This window comes from Lissotriton vulgaris, chromosome 5 (assembly GCF_964263255.1).
Source record: "Lissotriton vulgaris chromosome 5, aLisVul1.2, whole genome shotgun sequence".
NCBI classification, from domain to species: domain Eukaryota; kingdom Metazoa; phylum Chordata; class Amphibia; order Caudata; family Salamandridae; genus Lissotriton; species Lissotriton vulgaris.
In genome coordinates this window covers 1,229,901,461-1,229,919,036 of record NC_141693.1, presented here as the reverse complement: position 1 = coordinate 1,229,919,036, position 17,576 = coordinate 1,229,901,461, and the positions used below count along the sequence as shown (strand labels likewise).

The 17,576-nt window shown below is 45.1% G+C and overlaps 1 protein-coding gene across 1 annotated transcript in view; it reads left to right on the top strand.

The window, feature by feature from the left end:
* LOC147712370 (fish-egg lectin-like) overlaps positions 1-17,576 on the top strand; it is a 134,464-nt gene that overhangs the window by 109,750 nt on the left and 7,138 nt on the right. Inside the window, exon 3 of the mRNA XM_086923069.1 lies at positions 9,007-9,346. Coding sequence (XP_086779195.1) covers positions 9,007-9,346 — 340 coding nt within the window. The remainder of the gene's footprint in view (positions 1-9,006; positions 9,347-17,576) is intronic.

Here is a 17,576-nt window from a genome sequence, read left to right as displayed (position 1 = left end):
AAACACAAGGAGACGATGGACGGAGCGCTGAAACCTTGCTCACTTTGCCATAGGATTCAAGCTAGCCTAGTTGATGAGGATTGAAACCCCGAAACCGGTTCCAGGATGCTTGTTTCCAGTCAAGGGAAGACCTGGCTTGGCAGTTCAGGCTGGACTGTTCCCATGAGGCACAGGGTCAGACTGATTTGCATATGGCCGTATCTGAACTGGGGTGGTGGAGTGAGCTAAAAAATGGTGATGGAATAAACCCAGATCAGTTGACTGGGTGTGAGCGTTTGATTTGCTCAAACGCTCTGTACATGATCCCCTTTGGTATCGCTTTGTCGCCCTAAGTTGGCGGGGTATGCCCAGATGTGGGTCCCTTGCTCACTCTTCCACTGGATTCAAGATAGCCTGGCTGATGAGGATTATGAATCCGAAACCCATCCCAGGATGCTTTTTTCCGGTCCATGAAAGACATGGCTTGGCAGTTCGGGCTGGACTGTTCCCATGAAGCACAGGGTCAGACTGATTTGCATATGGCCATGTCTGAACTGGGGTGGTGGAGTGAGCTAAAGAATGGTGATGGATTAAACCCAGATCAGTTGACTGGGGGTGAGTGTTTGATTTGCTCAAACGCTCCGTCCATCATCCCCTTTGGTATCGCTTTGTTCGCCCTAAGTTGGCGGGGTATGCCCAGACCTGGGTCCCTTGCTCACTCTTTCACTGGATTCAAGGTAGCCTGGCTGATGAGGATTATAAATCTGAAACCGGTCCCAGGATGCTTGTTTCCGGTCCAGGGAAGATATGGCTTGGCAGTTCAGCTGGACTGTTCCCATGAGGCACAGTGTCAGACTGATTTGCAAATAGCCATGTCTGAACTGGGGTGGCAGAGTGGGCTAAAGAACGGTGATGGATTAAACCCAGATCCTTTGACTGGGTGTGAGTGTTTGATTGATTCAGATGCTCCGTCCATCACCACCCCCTTTTGTACCGCTTTAGGCCGCCGTAAGTGTGGCAGGGTATGCTCAGACATGAGTCCCTTGCTCACTTTGCCACTGGATTCAAGCAAGCCGGGCTGAAGATGGCTTGAATGCCAGAAACCGGTCCTCGGACGCTTGTTTCCAGTCCAGGGAAGACATGGCTTTGGCAGTTCGGGCTGGACTGTTCCCATGAGGCGCAGGGTCAGACTGATTTGCATATAGCCATGTCTGAACTGGGGTGGCAGAGTGAGCTAAAGAACGGTGATGGATTAAACCCAGATCCTTTGACTGGGTGTGAGTGTTTGATTGATTCAGATGCTCCGTCCATCACCACCCCCTTTTGAACCGCTTTTGGCCGCCATAAGTGTGGCAGGGTATGCTCAGACGTGAGTCCCTTGCTCACTTTGCCACTGGATTCAAGCAAACCGGGCTGAAGACAGCTGGAATGCCAGAAACCGGTCCTCGGAAGCTTGTTTCCGGTCCAGGGAAGACATGGCTTGGCAGTTCGGGCTGGACTGTTCCCATGAGGCACAGGGTCAGACTGATTTGCATATAGCCATGTCTGAACTGGGGTGGCAGAGTGGGCTAAAGAACGGTGATGGATTAAACCCAGATCCTTTGACTGGGTGTGAGTGTTTGATTGATTCAGATGCTCCGTCCATCACCACCCCCTTTTGTACCGCTTTTGGCCACCATAAGTGTGGCAGGGTATGCTCAGACGTGAGTCCCTTGCTCACTTTGCCACTGGATTCAAGCAAGCCGGGCTGAAGACGGCTGGAATGCCAGAAACCGGTCCTTGGAAGCTTGTTTCCGGTCCAGGGAAGACATTGCTTGGCAGTTCGGGCTGGACTGTTCCCATGAGGCACAGGGTCAGACTGATTTGCATATAGCCATGTCTGAACTGGGGTGGCAGAGTGGGCTAAAGAACAGTGATGGATTAAACCCAGATCCTTTGACTGGGTCTGAATGTTTGATTGATTCAGATGCTCCGTCCATCACCACCCCCTTTTGTACCGCTTTTGGCCGCCATAAGTGTGGCAGGGTATGCTCAGACGTGAGTCCCTTGCTCACTTTGCCACTGGATTCAAGCAAGCCGGGCTGAAGACGGCTGGAATTCCAGAAACCGGTCCTCGGAAGCTTGTTTCCGGTCCAGGGAAGACATGGCTTGGCAGTTCGGGCTGGACTGTTCCCATGAGGCACAGGGTCAGACTGATTTGCATATAGCCATGTCTGAACTGGGGTGGCAGAGTGGGCTAAAGAACGGTGATGGATTAAACCCAGATCCTTTGACTGGGTGTGAGTGTTTGATTGATTCAGATGCTCCGTCCATCACTACCCCCTTTTGTACCGCATTTGGCCGCCATAAGTGTGGCAGGGTATGCTCAGACGCGAGTCCCTTGCTCACTTTGCCACTGGATTCAAGCAAGCCGGGCTGAAGACGGCTGGAATGCCAGAAACCGGTCCTCGGAAGCTTTTTTCTGGTCCAGGGAAGACATGGTTTGGCAGTTCGGGCTGGACTGTTCCCATGAGGCACAGGGTCAGACTGATTTGCATATAGCCATGTCTGAACTGGGGTGGCAGAGTGGGCTAAAGAACGGTGATGGGTTAAACCCAGATCCTTTGACTGGGTGTGAGTGTTTGATTGATTCAGATGCTCCGTCCATCACCACCCCCTTTTGTACCGCTTTTGGCCACCATAAGTGTGGCAGGGTATGCTCAGACGTGAGTCCCTTGCTCACTTTGCCACTGGATTCAAGCAAGCCGGGCTGAAGACGGCGGAATGCCAGAAACCGGTCCTTGGAAGCTTGTTTCTGGTCCAGGGAAGACATGGCTTGGCAGTTCGGGCTGGACTGTTCCCATGAGGCACAGGGTCAGACTGATTTGCATATAGCCATGTCTGAACTGGGGTGGCAGAGTGGGCTAAAGAACGGTGATGGATTAAACCCAGATTCTTTGACTGGGTGTGAGTGTTTGATTGATTCAGATGCTCCGTCCATCACCACCCCCTTTTGTACCACCCAGTAAGACCTGGTCAGCACGAGTACCCCCACCACCATCAATCACACCCAGGAGGATCAGTAACGAGGATATTTCTATCTCAACATTTAAAACATCAGAAAGCTCATACACCGCTGTTTCCCAGTACCGTGTTAAAATGGGACAGGCCCATGTCATGTAAAATAAATCATCTGTGACCTGTAAGCAGCAAACACATGCTGGGCTGGTAAGGAGTCCTGCTTTGAAAAGCTCAACAGGGGGTGTAATGTAATGTCAATGTAAATTGTGTGTCAGAGCCGTAAGTATATGGTCAGAACTCTAGGGTTCATCAGGGCGTCCCGCCAATCTTCGTCCTCCGAAGGTCCTAGCCAACCCTCCCAGCAGGCTCTAAGAAGTGGTAGTGTCTCTTAGGCATCAATGATCAGAGTACAGTACATTTTGGACACTGCTCCTTTATCCAATGCTCCCATCATGATCTTAGCCTCAACCAGGATAAACTCCGGAATCGATGTGTCAGGAGGAACATGTAACTGTAGTGCGTGCCACAATTGCAGATATTTGTGAAACTGTAAAGGAGGACATGTGGGTGCCCTTCCAAACATCCCCCAGTAGTGATATGCCCATGACGTCCTACTGACTAAACCCTTCCAGCGCTGCTACCTCGCCCAAGGGGGTCTGTTGAGTGAGCCTTGACTACCATCCAGTGTGTTGAAGTACAGCGCTTCACCCAATAAACACCAACCGGGTCACCTCGGGAAGGACTTTGATGGCCTTGTCACCGTAAAGCATTGCCATATTGCGAGGAAACTCAGTGTGGAGAGTTCTAGTTTGTAGGCGGGATCGGACTACCCGTAAGCCAGTCATTGATAACCAGGAGGAATTATGCCAGATAATACAGGTACAAATTGGTCATGCCCAAGCTGCCGTCATAAAGTGCACTCTGACAGGTCGCAAACCCGAAGCATGGCCATGAATTATGGCATAAAATGTGACCGCCACTGAATCCATTTCCCTAAACCAATGTTAGGAAATCCTTTGTGGGAAATTTTGCAAGAAGTAAAGGAATCATGTCAGTATCATCATCTTATATAATGCTATCCTCCTCATAAAATTTAACAGGAGCATTTGCCATTTCTTAAGGTCCTCTTTGACCTTGCGGGAGAGGGGTGTGACATTGAGGGACCACGTCAGCACTGGATTCAGGGCCGCCCAAATGCCTAGGTAGCAAAAACTGATGGGCGACCAGGGATAGTGGTCTACCAGTCTACACAGCCCGTGCAGGAGCCACCTGGATCAGCACTGACTTGGCAGGATTGACGGTTTGTCCTGAGGCCTCCACAAAGAGTCTAAGAAGCTGCAGGCACCGAAGGCCGCTCCTAGCCAGAACTGGGAACTAAAGGAGAACGTTGTCCAGATACAATGCAATGCGGTCTTCGTGCCCTGTGGGCACCTTCCATCCCCTTTTTGTGAGTCGCATCTCATAAGCCTTGCTAGAGGTTTGATGGCTAAACAGGAGTGGGGACAGGGGACAACCCTGCTGGGTGGTTTATTGGACACTGTTCCCTTAATTTGAAAACAAGCAGTCAGATTGAAGTACAAAACGCTGACAAGGCGACAAGGCCATGGAATCTGGGTCCGAACCCCACTCGCTCTAGTACCCGGGCCAGGTAACTCAAACCTCGGTGTTGAGCACTTTTTCACAGTTTATTAGGAGTAGCACAAGTTGCGGTGACAGGATATTACAATGAGCTGGTGCCACATGGAGGCATCTAAAGCAATGCCTCATACTCCCAGCCGGCATAAAGTTGTATTAGTCTGGGTGAATTAAGGAGCAGAGAACTGGGCACGGGCATGAAGTCAAGATGGTCGAGAAAATCTTACCTTCTACATTAATAAATCATATGGGACAATAAGCAGCACAGGAGACCGATGGGGGAGCGTTTTTGGTATAACTACACTTGTGGCTTGATCAAGGTCTTGAGGGAAGGAGCCGGCTTGTGTCGCTTCCTTACAATGGTTTAATAAATGGGTAGTGATAATATCCCTATATTTGACATAGAATTCTATAGGGTAGCCGTCGGGCCGGGTGTTTTACCAGATGTCATCACAGAGATGGCCTTGCCGCTCTCCTCAGCTGTTGTTATTGGTTCTTCCAGTTCCCATTGCTCGGTAATAGAAAGGTGTGGAAGTGGCATCTAGTCAATAAGAGGTGTTGCTAGTTCGAGCACCAAGCGCAGGGGGCCTCATAAAGTGATGAGCAGTAATCTGCGAAAGTTTGGCGCAATAGGAAGGCCCTCCGTCATCAATTATCGTAGGTATGACCCTCCTGGCCAGGATGCCATCCAATATAGTTGTTTCCTGTTTTTGTCACCTCATCCATAGGCTCGTGTCATGGAGTGACGCCAGATCGGTTTTGTTACTTCAAGGGAGAGGAGACTGATCCTCTCATGGATCAGTAATAGGTGTCTGGTGATGAGGCTGTGTGGCTGAGGAAAGCTGTGTTTCAAGGCGAAGGTCGCAGGCTTCTTGTTGTGTGACACATTGGTGCCTTGCTTTTTCTGCCTTTCTGTCCTCTTGGCGTATCCCCTGATGGTAACTCTGAACACCGCCCAAGGGGGACCTGCGGATTGTACCGACCCGGTATTGGAAGTATTGTATGATTTCTTGTCCTACTTCACGGGTATACATCTCGTCTGGAAGATGAGAAGCATTAAGTTGCCACATAGGGCGCCAGGCTGTTCACGAATCGCCAAAGTGAAGAAGAATCAGGGCATGGTCTGAAATCCCAGGTGCTAGAATCTGTAAGAGAGGCACAGAGGAAACATCTGGGGCTGGCATAAGGAGCATGTCTATGCGGGCATGTGTATGATGGGCAACAGATGTGTGCGGGTACTGTCACTGTCTGTGGTGCCGGAGTCCCCCTACGTCACAGAGGCCCAGGGCAGGGACCCATTTGTGTCCTGGGCCGGTTACGGCGAATGTCAGAAGGCAAATTGGTGGAGTCCACGGAAGGGTCAAGGGACATGTTAAAGTCATCCCCTATGAGAGTAAAACCTTGGGGAAGTTGTGCTACTACATCAAAGAGAGTATTCAGGAAGGATTCTAAGGCAGTGAGAGGGGTGTAAAAGCACAGAGGGTTTAGCAGATAGCCTTCTACCAGGCCTGATAGGGTAATATACCAACCCTGAGGATCAGACCAGGTCTGGGCTATCAACATAGAGAAAGCGTGGCGCATGAGAATCACCAACCATTGGGATCCCCTGGCAAACCTGTCATGATAAACTCTATTGTAACCCTGACAAGCAAGAATTGGGCACCTAGTGTCCATCAGGTGGATCGCTTGCAGCATCAAGATGGAAGGCAGGCAACAGTGGGTGTAGCGCAACACTGCACAATGCTAGACCCGTCCAGGAGACCATTAACATTCCAAGTCATAACACTGTAAGAAGTCAATGTGAGACAGGAGGCGTCAGTGTGCACAGGCATGAAAGGTCACGAGGCTGCATTTTGACAGGTTAATTCTATGTATATATTGTAAGTTAATTTCCCAAATATTGATGATCCCTGATGAAAAGTTGAAATATCTAGAAAAAACCAAAACAAATCTGATTAAATGAGGGAGCTTTTATGCGCAGCCATTGTAGGATTTAGAGACCACGACCGGATCCACAGATCCGGGCAATCGGATTATCTGACCATGACTGAAATGTTTTGTTACGAAAGCTATAAAATGGACCGAAGAACATTCATGGATCATCTGTTGAGGAAACAGACAAAATGGCAAAATAATTGTTCATCATGGTATCAGCATATCTGATTAAAACAGCAGAAAACAAGAAATAATGTAATAGGGAAGAAATAGTAGGCCAGGGGAACAATCCTAAACCCGAGAAAGGATGCATAGGGGAAAGGAGGGTGTTAAGAAAACCGAGAGCGTACTTTTTATTTAAAAAAAGGGGGAGGTTATGGTATGTTTTAATCAATTTCCCAAGCCACTGGACGCCTTTACACGAACATTTCCCTACCCCTGTAATTAACATTACCAGGGGTACCAGCAACTTCAAGGGCAGGGAAAATCTGGCCTATTACTAAGTGGTACCTTAGGGCCCATTAAGGAATGTGGAACTGCTGGGCAACCACCTCCCCTGGTAATTCCTCATTTTGGTCTGCAGAAGAAAACTCCAGCTGATAGTAAACAGCTCATAATTCCTATGTTGGATGGTAATTGCGGTTACCAGCCACATCTGAATTTAGTGGCCATTCGCAGTGAGGGCTTCTAGGGTTTACTGTTGCCCTTTCAGAATTTTGGGAAATATGTGGTTGAAAACAAATCTGCACTACAAATGGTTAAAACAGCTCTGATCTTTGTATATGTGTGCCTTTTGATACAGAGAAAAAGGCAGTAAATATACATTTATACTGTTTAATAACCTAAGATTCTGAGTGGCTTGATTTATGTTATTTCTAGAGCCACACAAAAAATATCTGAGGACATACCTGATTGGATGTGAGAGTCTGGTTTTCTGCCTTCTAATATTTATCGATACAAAGTTTTGTAACACAACCCCAGATCAACATTGCAGAAAAAAAATCAGGGGCACTGTGGAGCAAATCGATACACGTACGTCTCAATGGAGAACAAAGCAAACTTCAGAGGGCAGGAAGAATTCCGAATTGCCTCAAGAAAAGTCACTTTAAATGTGATGTGTTGGGATCTGAATTACATTTAACTCTGGTGCTCTGTCACACTGGAGTAGAGAATTTGAAGTGGGTTCTACAGATGCAGCATAATATTATTTGTAAACTTCAATTCCTATTATAACAGTGAAAACCAATGTGCTGTTGAGTATACATAAATCCCCAAAACAAAAGAATATATTAAAAAATGACAAAACAAAATCACAGAAAAAAACATATTGTTTAATCCATATAAAAAAAAGCCCAAATAGCTAAACAAGGTTAACCTCACTAATCAACTCATTACACATCCACTGTGAAACTTCTTCAACTTGGCGAAAATCTTAAATGAATGGTGTAGTTAAGTATAACCAACCAATATCAGTGCTCTTTTTAGATTTGAATGAATGTACAATGCCCCTTAACGTATTTTTTTTAGAGAATCTGACAATAAAGGTATTTGTTCAATTTAAGAATTTGCAGTGGAGATCATAGTAGTGTTATGGAACAAGGGGGCATATTACCAAGGAGGGCGATAGGCGAATATCGCCGCGTTAGCGGCCTTTTTCGGCCGCTAAGCGGCGATAATTCTATCGTCCTATTAACAAGCTGTCGCTAACAGCAGCTAGCGACAGCTTGTAGGCGATAGCGAGCGGTTTGGGGCCCGCTTTGCATGTCAGCTAATGACATGCAAAGTTGGCGTACCCAACCCGCTAGCAACTGACAGCAATCGCTAACGTCTCTATTGCCTATTAGCAAGGCAGGCATAGCGATGGAAATATTTGCTCTAAGCGCGAAAATCTCCAAATACTAACACCTGCCCAGACCAGTTCTTAGCCATGTTATCCAATGGGAGGTGGATAACATGGCTAAGAGCATTTCGTCACTAATGCGTGAATATCGCTGTATTCTCAGCGATATTCACGCATTTCGCTGCTATCGCCTGGATTTTTATTGCTTTTGAGATAAACCTTGCTGATAGCAAGTTATCTCAGTGATAAAAACCGGTGATGCGCGGCGATAAAAATATTGCCCCTAACCCTACTTAGCGATAAATATCGTTATTTGTTGGTAATATGCCCCAAGAAGACAACATGAATGAAGGCAGAGGTCAAATTGTAACTCAGGAACTGGGAATACTCTGCCCTTTTGGAAATTTGAGGGACCAGGGACTCCGAAAGTCCTCAAAGGCTGGAAGGTGATTGGGGCAGGGTGTAGACGGTCAGTGGGGAGGTACGCCATAGCACTGATTAACATGTTGTACCATACACCACAAATGCATTCCAAATAAAGCGGTTTTAGTTTAGTGCTTCAGCCCACCTGATCTTCAATTGTCCTCACATTATTTATTTTTTCATTTTACTTCCAGGGCTTCTGAAGCAGATTGATGCAGGAGGAGCCCAGTTTCTCTCTGGTGCTAACATGAATGATGGCATTTTTTGCCTGCCTGACCGAGCAACAGTGTCAGCCAAAGGTGGGTCGTCCCTTCCATGGTCCAATATTGAAGGAAAGCTGAAGTACTACAGCTGCGGCCCTCTGGGATGCTGGGGAGTGAACTCTGCTGATAACATCTATTACAGATGTTCCGTAACATCAAGTTCTTGCAGTGGCTCCAGGTGGCAGCAAGTGGAAGGCAAGCTCTCCATGATTGAAGTGGGCAGCGACGGCTCTGTGTTCGGTGTGAACAGTGTAGGGGGTGCATATCGCAGGTACTACATGAAACCATTAACAATGATAGGTTTTTGTGATAGTTGTTCGCCTCACAAAGCTCTCACTTCAAGTGTTACTCTTATGAGTCTATGACTTTCAAAGCAAAAACTTCAGTGCAGTGCTGCAGGACTCAAGTAAAAAACAGATTGTCCAGGGATTTTCATATTTGATTTGTGTTTTAGTATAATTAGAGAAGTAATTTAGCTTGGCTATACATTGCTAATCCGGGCCAAATTTTTCTGGACGACAGGTTTAAAAATGGCGGATGTGCTTCAGTTATGATGTAATATTTCAGGAACCATGAGACCTATATACTTCATTTTGGTGTCAAAACATGGGTTTGAAATGAAATGAAATGAAATGGAGTTTTATAAAGCGCATTTCTACCCGGAGGCCTCGTAGCGCTGCGGACGGGAGGGGGGAATGACGCCAGACTGAGTGTTACTGAAAGAGGAATGTTTTCAGGTTTTTGCGGAACTTAAGGAGATCCGGTTCGCTGCGCAACGTGAGAGGCAGGGAGTTCCAGTCGGAGGCTGCGTTCCCCGAAAAGGAACGGCCTCCCCACCTAGCTCGTTTGATTTTTCTAGTTGAAGCTAGAAAGGTTGTACTGGAACATAATGATCTAGGAGGGCGGTACGGAGTGACTAGGGAGCATATCATTGCAGGACCTTTGTGCCACATTGCTTTGTGCGTTATGTACATCGCCTTGAATTTTATCCTGGCCTGTATGGGCAGCCAGTGCAGTTTTCTCATGGCGGCAGTGCCTGAATGTCTTCGGGGAAGTCCGAGGAGGAGACGTGCCGCCGTGTTCTGGGTGACCTGGAGCTTTTTGACAGAGCTTACCGGAGCGCCCAGATACAGGGCGTTCCGGTAGTCAACGAGGGACAGGATAATTGCCTGCACCATTATCCTCCGGGCCTGAAAAGGGAGGAGAGGCAAGATTTTTCTCAGCATCCTCATCAGGCCGAAGCATGTGGCAGAGAGTTTGGTGGCTTGCTGATTAAAGCTTAAGTTGTTATCAAGCCATATTCCTAGAATTTTGATCTGGTCTTTAGGTTCTGTAGGGGCACCCATGCAGGTCGGACAGTCAATGGTGGCTCTAGGTGAAACGGATTTTCCCAGGAACATCAGTTCCGTTTTTTCCCTATTCTGTTTTAAATGGGAGAGTGCCATCCATTTGGTTATTCAGACCCCCAGGATATTGCGGCATAGATTTGCAAATTTTGCGGCACAAAAATGGAAATTTTGCGGTATAAAAATGGAAATTTAGCGGCATTATTGCGGTACTTTACTTTACTCCTAATCAATCCTCTTCAGCCATGAATCAATGGCTCTGTTTAAGCAGAGTATTCCACTTTGAAATTGGCATGTTTAAAGTGTCTGAGAGTGTTTGTTTGACATATTCTCCTTTTTGAGCATAGGTTTAAGCCAAGCACAATAGAACAGGGTTGCTGGTCACCTTGCTGCATCTGTGGGACTGAGTCCTGACCCAAAAGAGCTGTCGTCAAGGTCCTGGACCCTTGACTGGAGTCAGAGTGTACTTCTCCTGGCCGACCTGAGTGTTTCACCAGAACCGAGACAGAGTGACGCAGAGCCATGCATCACAGCACTGCAATGCTTCTCATTGGCAGCTTCACCAGATCTCTCAGTTCTCCTCAGCTCCTGATTGGCAACTGCACTGGGTCCAATGCAGAGTAAAATAGTGAAAGACTCTAGATCAGCTGGGATCACCAAGGATGATAGGGAGTGAACACTGGTGGCCATCCTAGTGATAGTAGGAGGGCCTTGTGGAGAAGGAAACAAATTGAGTTAAATAAAGGTCTTATACACTGGTAAGGAGCAAGTAGCCCAACAATAATACAGATTACTGATCAAAGAGAAAATCAGCAGAAAAGGGACCAAGCCCATGTTGTGCCAAGTGTACTTGCGTGTTAAGAAACAATAAGACTGGCCCTGCATGAGCTAATACTTTACTATAGCTGCCATGAGCCACTTCATAGAGATGTGTGGTAACGTTCCAAATGCCCACTGTAATGGATTATGGGACATGACTAAATATGAGAGGGCAGACTAAATACAGTTATTCAAAGCCCCCCCCAAAAAAAGACTCTCAGACTCAAAAACAAGATCGCAACTCTGAAGAGAACTAATGATACACGGCACTTCGTGAGGTTAAATTGTCTATAATGTCTGGCATTTGTAGAAATATCCCAGATGCCTATTATTCTTAATAACTGTGCCGGCAAAAAGGTCAAAGCTCGGGAAAAGGAACTTTGTATAAGAGAAGTAGAATGCACGGGAGCAGACTGATTTAAGGTAATGGTGATAGAAACTGTATGAAAGTAAACACGAAGGTAAACTGATTGAGATTATAGAAATTAGGAAAGGAGGTCAACAGGTCAACAAGATCATACATTATTCTGAGAGAGATAATTTCCCAGCGTCGCAAAAAAAATTCTGAGTGAATTAGATGCAAACATGTAAAAATTCACCAGCCCTTCAATAATTCCGTACTGAAAGAGCCAAATGTCCACAACGCTACCAGGATTTTAAATACGCCTGCAGAAAAGTGAAAAATGAATAATCCCTAATATTACTACTTAAATAAACATATAGAAGGTCCGTATTTTGCTTACGAGAAATGTGGGGGCCATAAACTTACCAGTTCATAACGATGCAGAAGCGCTCCACCCGGCAACAACTGGTCCTCTGTGAAGAGGAAGAGAGTATCTTCACCTCATTTAAAACGCAAAGCTTTGGGTGCTGTAAATCACTGCCGAGGAGTGTGTGAAAGATGGTTGATTTGCTGAATGCACGGCTACACTCCAATGATTTCTGTAAAAACTGAATGTCTTTCTAACACTGCCACTATGAAAACAAACACATGGCAAGGAGGAAAAAAATAACCTTCCTAGAAATGTCAAAAACGCCACTTTCACATCTCTGAACGCAGCATCCAACCAGACTTTAAAAGGACAGGATGGGCCCCTATACCATGCCTGGATTACATCCACACTGCCACATGCCGTTTATGAGTAGTTTAAAACTATCAGTATGTAAATCCATCCTGCTCCCGGTGACTGCTGCGTGCTCTCCTTTCACGGCGCTTTATCCCTTTGATGTAAAATGGAGGCGCTGGATCTGAGGCATGTTAACAATTGACACTGATTACCACTAATCAGCTCCTGAGGAGCTTTAAACACCTGATTTCGCGGGCACTTTTGTAAAAAGCGCTGCCTTTTTACAAAAGTGCCGATTTCGCGGTTATTTTGCAAATCGCAAAATCGCGAAATCCTGGAGGGTCTGGTTACTGCTTCCAGACAGCTGCCCAGGTTACTGGGCGTGCCCTCAGAGTGGTTCAGAGCCACCACTAATTGGGTGTCGTCTGCATAGGTTACAATTTCAAAGCCAAAAGGATGTACTACCTCTACCAGAGGCTCCATATAGACATTAAAAAGGGTAGGGCTTAGGGGGGAGCCCTGGGGCACTCCGCGGGGCCATGCTTTGGATTAGGTGGCACCCTCCGATACCTGGAACATCCGGCCTTCTAGGAAGGATTGCAGCCAGGTGTGGGCCTGACCTGCGACTCCAAGATGTTTTAAGCGAGAAACCAGGATATTATGATCCACGGTATCAAAGGCGGCACTCAGGTCAAACAGCATAATTGCCATAGTGCTGCCTTGATCCATGTGCTTCCGGGCTAACTCAGTTACTGTCAACAAGGCAACCTCAGTCCCGAGCTTTGGGCAGAAGCCTGCTTGAAAATCATTGGGTAAGTTGTTAGCCTCCAGATGGTTAACCAAAATGGAATTGATATGCTTCTCAAGCAGCTTGCTCATCCATGGGTGAAGAGAGATTGGACGATAGTTAGCCATGGCTGCTGGGTCGAAGTTAGGTTTTTTCAGTAGTGCTCTGACCTGCGCACACTTCCATGCCTTTGGTACAGTTCCTGTGGTGATGGAGGTATTCAAGATGTTTAATAAGAATGGTCTAATAGTGTCCGCAACCATCAGCAGATGGCGCGGGGGGCAGGGTCAGTGGGAGAGCCTGACGACACTTTTAACATTATTGCGTTCAAGGAGTCTGCCTTAAGCAGTGGAATTTCCACTAGCTGGCAGTTGGAGTTTGCGGGGATGTTTTGCGCGTCCGGGGGATTATGTTCATTTGAAGTAAAGGAAAGTGAGATGGACTGTATTTTTTGGAAAAAGTACTCTGCCTGCTTGTCGGAGCGGTTTTGGGCTTCTTTTGGGTCAGGGGGGTTTGGTGGAGTTTTAATCAGTGTTTTGGCAATTCGGAGGATTTCCCTCGGGGCGTTGGCTGCCATCCTTATCTTTTGCTCATAAAACACAGATTGTGCCAGTGTGAATTCGGCCTTGTATTTCTTGATGGTTTGGGGGTCAAGTATTCTTACAGAGACAGAAAATAAATCCTCAGAGCAACCTTTCTGCCATTTGTCAAAATTGCGGTTCTATAATGGTTTTTTAGCCATCATATTGACAATTTATTTCAATATTGTATTTGTTTCAGGTTTTTCGTTGATTCAGATTGGTAAATATCAGTGAAGCAGGTGGTAGCAGAGGATCTTTCCCTCCTGACAGAGTGTTGCTGATTACAAAATCTAAGGACTTCTTCAACAAAAAAATGTGTCATATGCCAAACTAATTCAAAAGAAAAGCTAACATCTACTGAGGTTGGGCAGAAGAGATTTCGGGATGCGTCAGAAATACGGCAAGACGAAGTTCACAAAAGATTGAAACGTATGGGTGAAGTGGATCAAATACTTTATCATTGTAACAACAAGTGCTACAAGTTATAGACAATGGAAAAAAGCCTGGAAAAAATTCAGCAAAAAATAGCGGAAACCTTTGAATCACAACAGAAATTAGGGTTTTCTGAGAAAGCGACTACAACCAAGCCCAATGCACATCCACTTAGAAGATCGATGGCTACCCCTCATCCACCTAACACAATGGATGAGAAAGCAGGGGATCTTCAATATATAATCTGCGGTTTAGACAGAACAAGGGCCAAAGGTACTGACGAAAGAACAAAGTAAGTGAGTCTCAGAGGGCAAACATGTTTTTATCTGGAGGTAGTTTCTTCCAAGATGAAGTTTTCAGCAGAGTAGCTGATCTAAATAGCGAGGTGAATGTATTTGCAGCTAATTTGTGTGCCCACCTGAACTGCATGTGTGCATACATTTAGAAAATATGAATGTACAATGAGTTACCTGCAGCAACGCAACCTCCAGCCTTCAGTTTGCACTCTTAGAAAAAGCAAATTAAGTTTTAAAGCCACTCTTGAGTGCTGGCTAAGGGTTTACACTCGGTGACATAGGAGAAATAATGGTCAACATTGATGAAACTGTATTGATCCATAATAAAATTTTTCTGGTGAGGATGTACAATGACAATATTCAGTTTTGTCAGTCTTACAAAAAGAATGAGCCACTTATGGTGTTCTCAGCTGATTTGACTCCCGAAGTCCTTGCTGCCACAATAATAACACAGGGAACAGTAAGATCAGCAGGAACTATTTTAAGAAACGTCCTGAAAGATTTAGATTTTGAACTGAATGACAAATTTTGTGATGCCTCAGAGCCCCGCAAATCATGGGAGTCAACAAGAACGCCCAATGTTGTCTCAAATTTTTTTTACATTATTCTTTTTTATCAGCAAAGCAAAACTGTTACTAATGAAAGTTCTTGAGTTCGGAATAGAAGCCAACAACATAGATGATGGCTTTAAAGATAGAAGCAAAGAAGTGGAAGACAATCCCATGAACAGACAGGTTTATGCTGTGCAAATGTACTGTCTTTTCCAAAGCATTTTTTATAAATTATATCACTGCAAAAAGAAACCTCTGCTACACATGACTGCCCACGCAATCTATGACAAGTGCAAAAGTGGAGAGCTAATCACTTCAATGAATAGGATTGGTGTAGTGACCAGTTATGATGACATATTACAGAGCAGGAACTTGTTAGAAGATATGCTGCAAAATCTTGTGAATCCGACAGGACACCACATCCAAGGGACATTTACAGGAAAGGATTTACAATTGATACTTTTTCAAGACTGTCCCAATGAATTAGACGCTGGAAAACAAACTGTGTCAGCTGTAGGACGTACCAAACGAAGCTTCAAACTTATAACCCAACTGCCTTGTCAACGTCTGTAAAATCACTACAAGCCATCAGCATATCCCAGTGTACCAGAAAGCTTCAAACTGGCTGAGGACATGGATCTTCTTCTACCTGACGATGTGGTCCACAAAGCTGGTTTAACTGAATTTATCATATCACTTATTCAGGGCCGACTGAAGTATGAAGAAAAGCCAGTTCCTCTGTGGGCTGAAACTCATTCTCTGATTTCCCAGAATAGTGTCCCAATGAAGAAGGTTGAGTATTTACCAGTAATACCATCTCCATTCACAAAATGTGCATGCTCAGTTTGAAGACCAGCCTAGTCTGCCAATTTTCTGTGATGAAGCTGTTTTCCGTATTGTAGCTGACATTTTGTGTGAGCAATCCAGTAGAATGTGATGATATTAATCCATTGATGGGTGTTTTCCACATGACATAAGCTGCATTGTGATGTGCAGGAAGGTATATCAGTGGATGTGGCATAGACGATGCACTTATGAGACTGAAATCTTTGGAAGCAAAACTGTTCGGTCAGTATTGAGCGGAAATCATTATGTTTTCTTGTTACAAAGTATGCTCATCATTTCTGAGGCTATAGAAACATTGTGTTGTAATGCTTTCTGGAACAAGAATGACAAATTAGGTTTTGCATATCTTTTTCAGAAGTGAACAAGGAACAGAGAGCACTGAATTCAAAAGACATAATGCAAAGCCTGGCAATCTTCCATACACTTAGTTCAAAATCAGAAAACCTGAAAACCAAGTTCGTAGAGTTTGTCAAAGATTGTGAAGAAAAATCAGAACTTTGCAAATACTAGAAAAAATGTTTTATACATGATAGCTCTAGTGAAAAACTTGGTACATGCTGATCTGGAAGTTGATTGGGGGGCTGCCCGTGCAGACTCTGGCGTCACCGAGTATTGTGTTTTGCAAATTTGGTTGCATAAGCTACCTGAGATATTGGTCCTAGTATTTGGAAAGAGTGAAGAAGCTAGAGGTGGAAAAACTATACTTCTACAGAAAATTCACCCAAAGTCGTTTTGTGGTGAAAGGCAGAGGGGAAGGTTCAATGCTGTGTTTCCTCGTATGAAACTGGAACAGACGATTCAGAGATCACAGAAAAGCTCAAAGGGAATAGGTGGTCAGACACGTAAAAGTGAATATGTTGCTCAGGGACAGCTAGTTTACAATGAAGTCCCTTCTATTTGCAATGTTTTCAGAGAGATGACAAATTCAAAATGAATGGACCATCGTGAAACTGTTCCTTACCATGAACTTGTGGGAAAGATAGGGGAACATTTTAAGAAACATGTTGACAGCCTTCTTCATTTCATGCAGCAGCAAGGAATCCACTTGGAAATGACTGAGCCTTTGCAACTGACTACTCAACTTTGTGACCAAACTATGTGGATAACGATATAAAGATGCATCTTCTTGAAGTCCTCGAACATGGATCGAAACTATACGCAGAACTGAAGAAGGAGAGATTGGTATTGAAAGAGAAAAAGCTGTTTGACATAATCACTGAAGCAAAACTTCCACGCTTTAATTGCCATAGTGAGGGTTTCGTCCAACCAGCCACTACAAAACAGGTTACCAAAAAAACACACTATCGCAAGCACTTAAAGAAATGGATCAAGCAAAAAAAAGAGGTAAATTTATCAAGGACATTCTGTCTCATGATCTTCTTCCAACAAACGCATGGAGATGCTGCAACCAAACCGGTGAAGCACAAACCCAGAAGAAACTTTCCCCTGAAGAATTTCAATTTGAAAAGGTGTCCTCATTGAAAACTGCTGTTTTTGTGGTCTGTATGACACAATTGCGAATGTCAACATTATATCCATGCAAAACTTTGGAGAGGGCGTTCAGACTGTTCTACAGATATCAAAGTCAGTGTGCACCTTGCAAGAACTGCACATTGTCTATGGCAGTTATCTTGAACTATCTGTCAAATAATGTGAGCGATTCAGACAAATACCTACAAGTGGAACAATTGACGTTTTCTGCATCAAAAATTCACCACCTATACCTGTGCAACTTGATAGATTCTGCTCATAAACATCGAACAAGATGAACTTGGA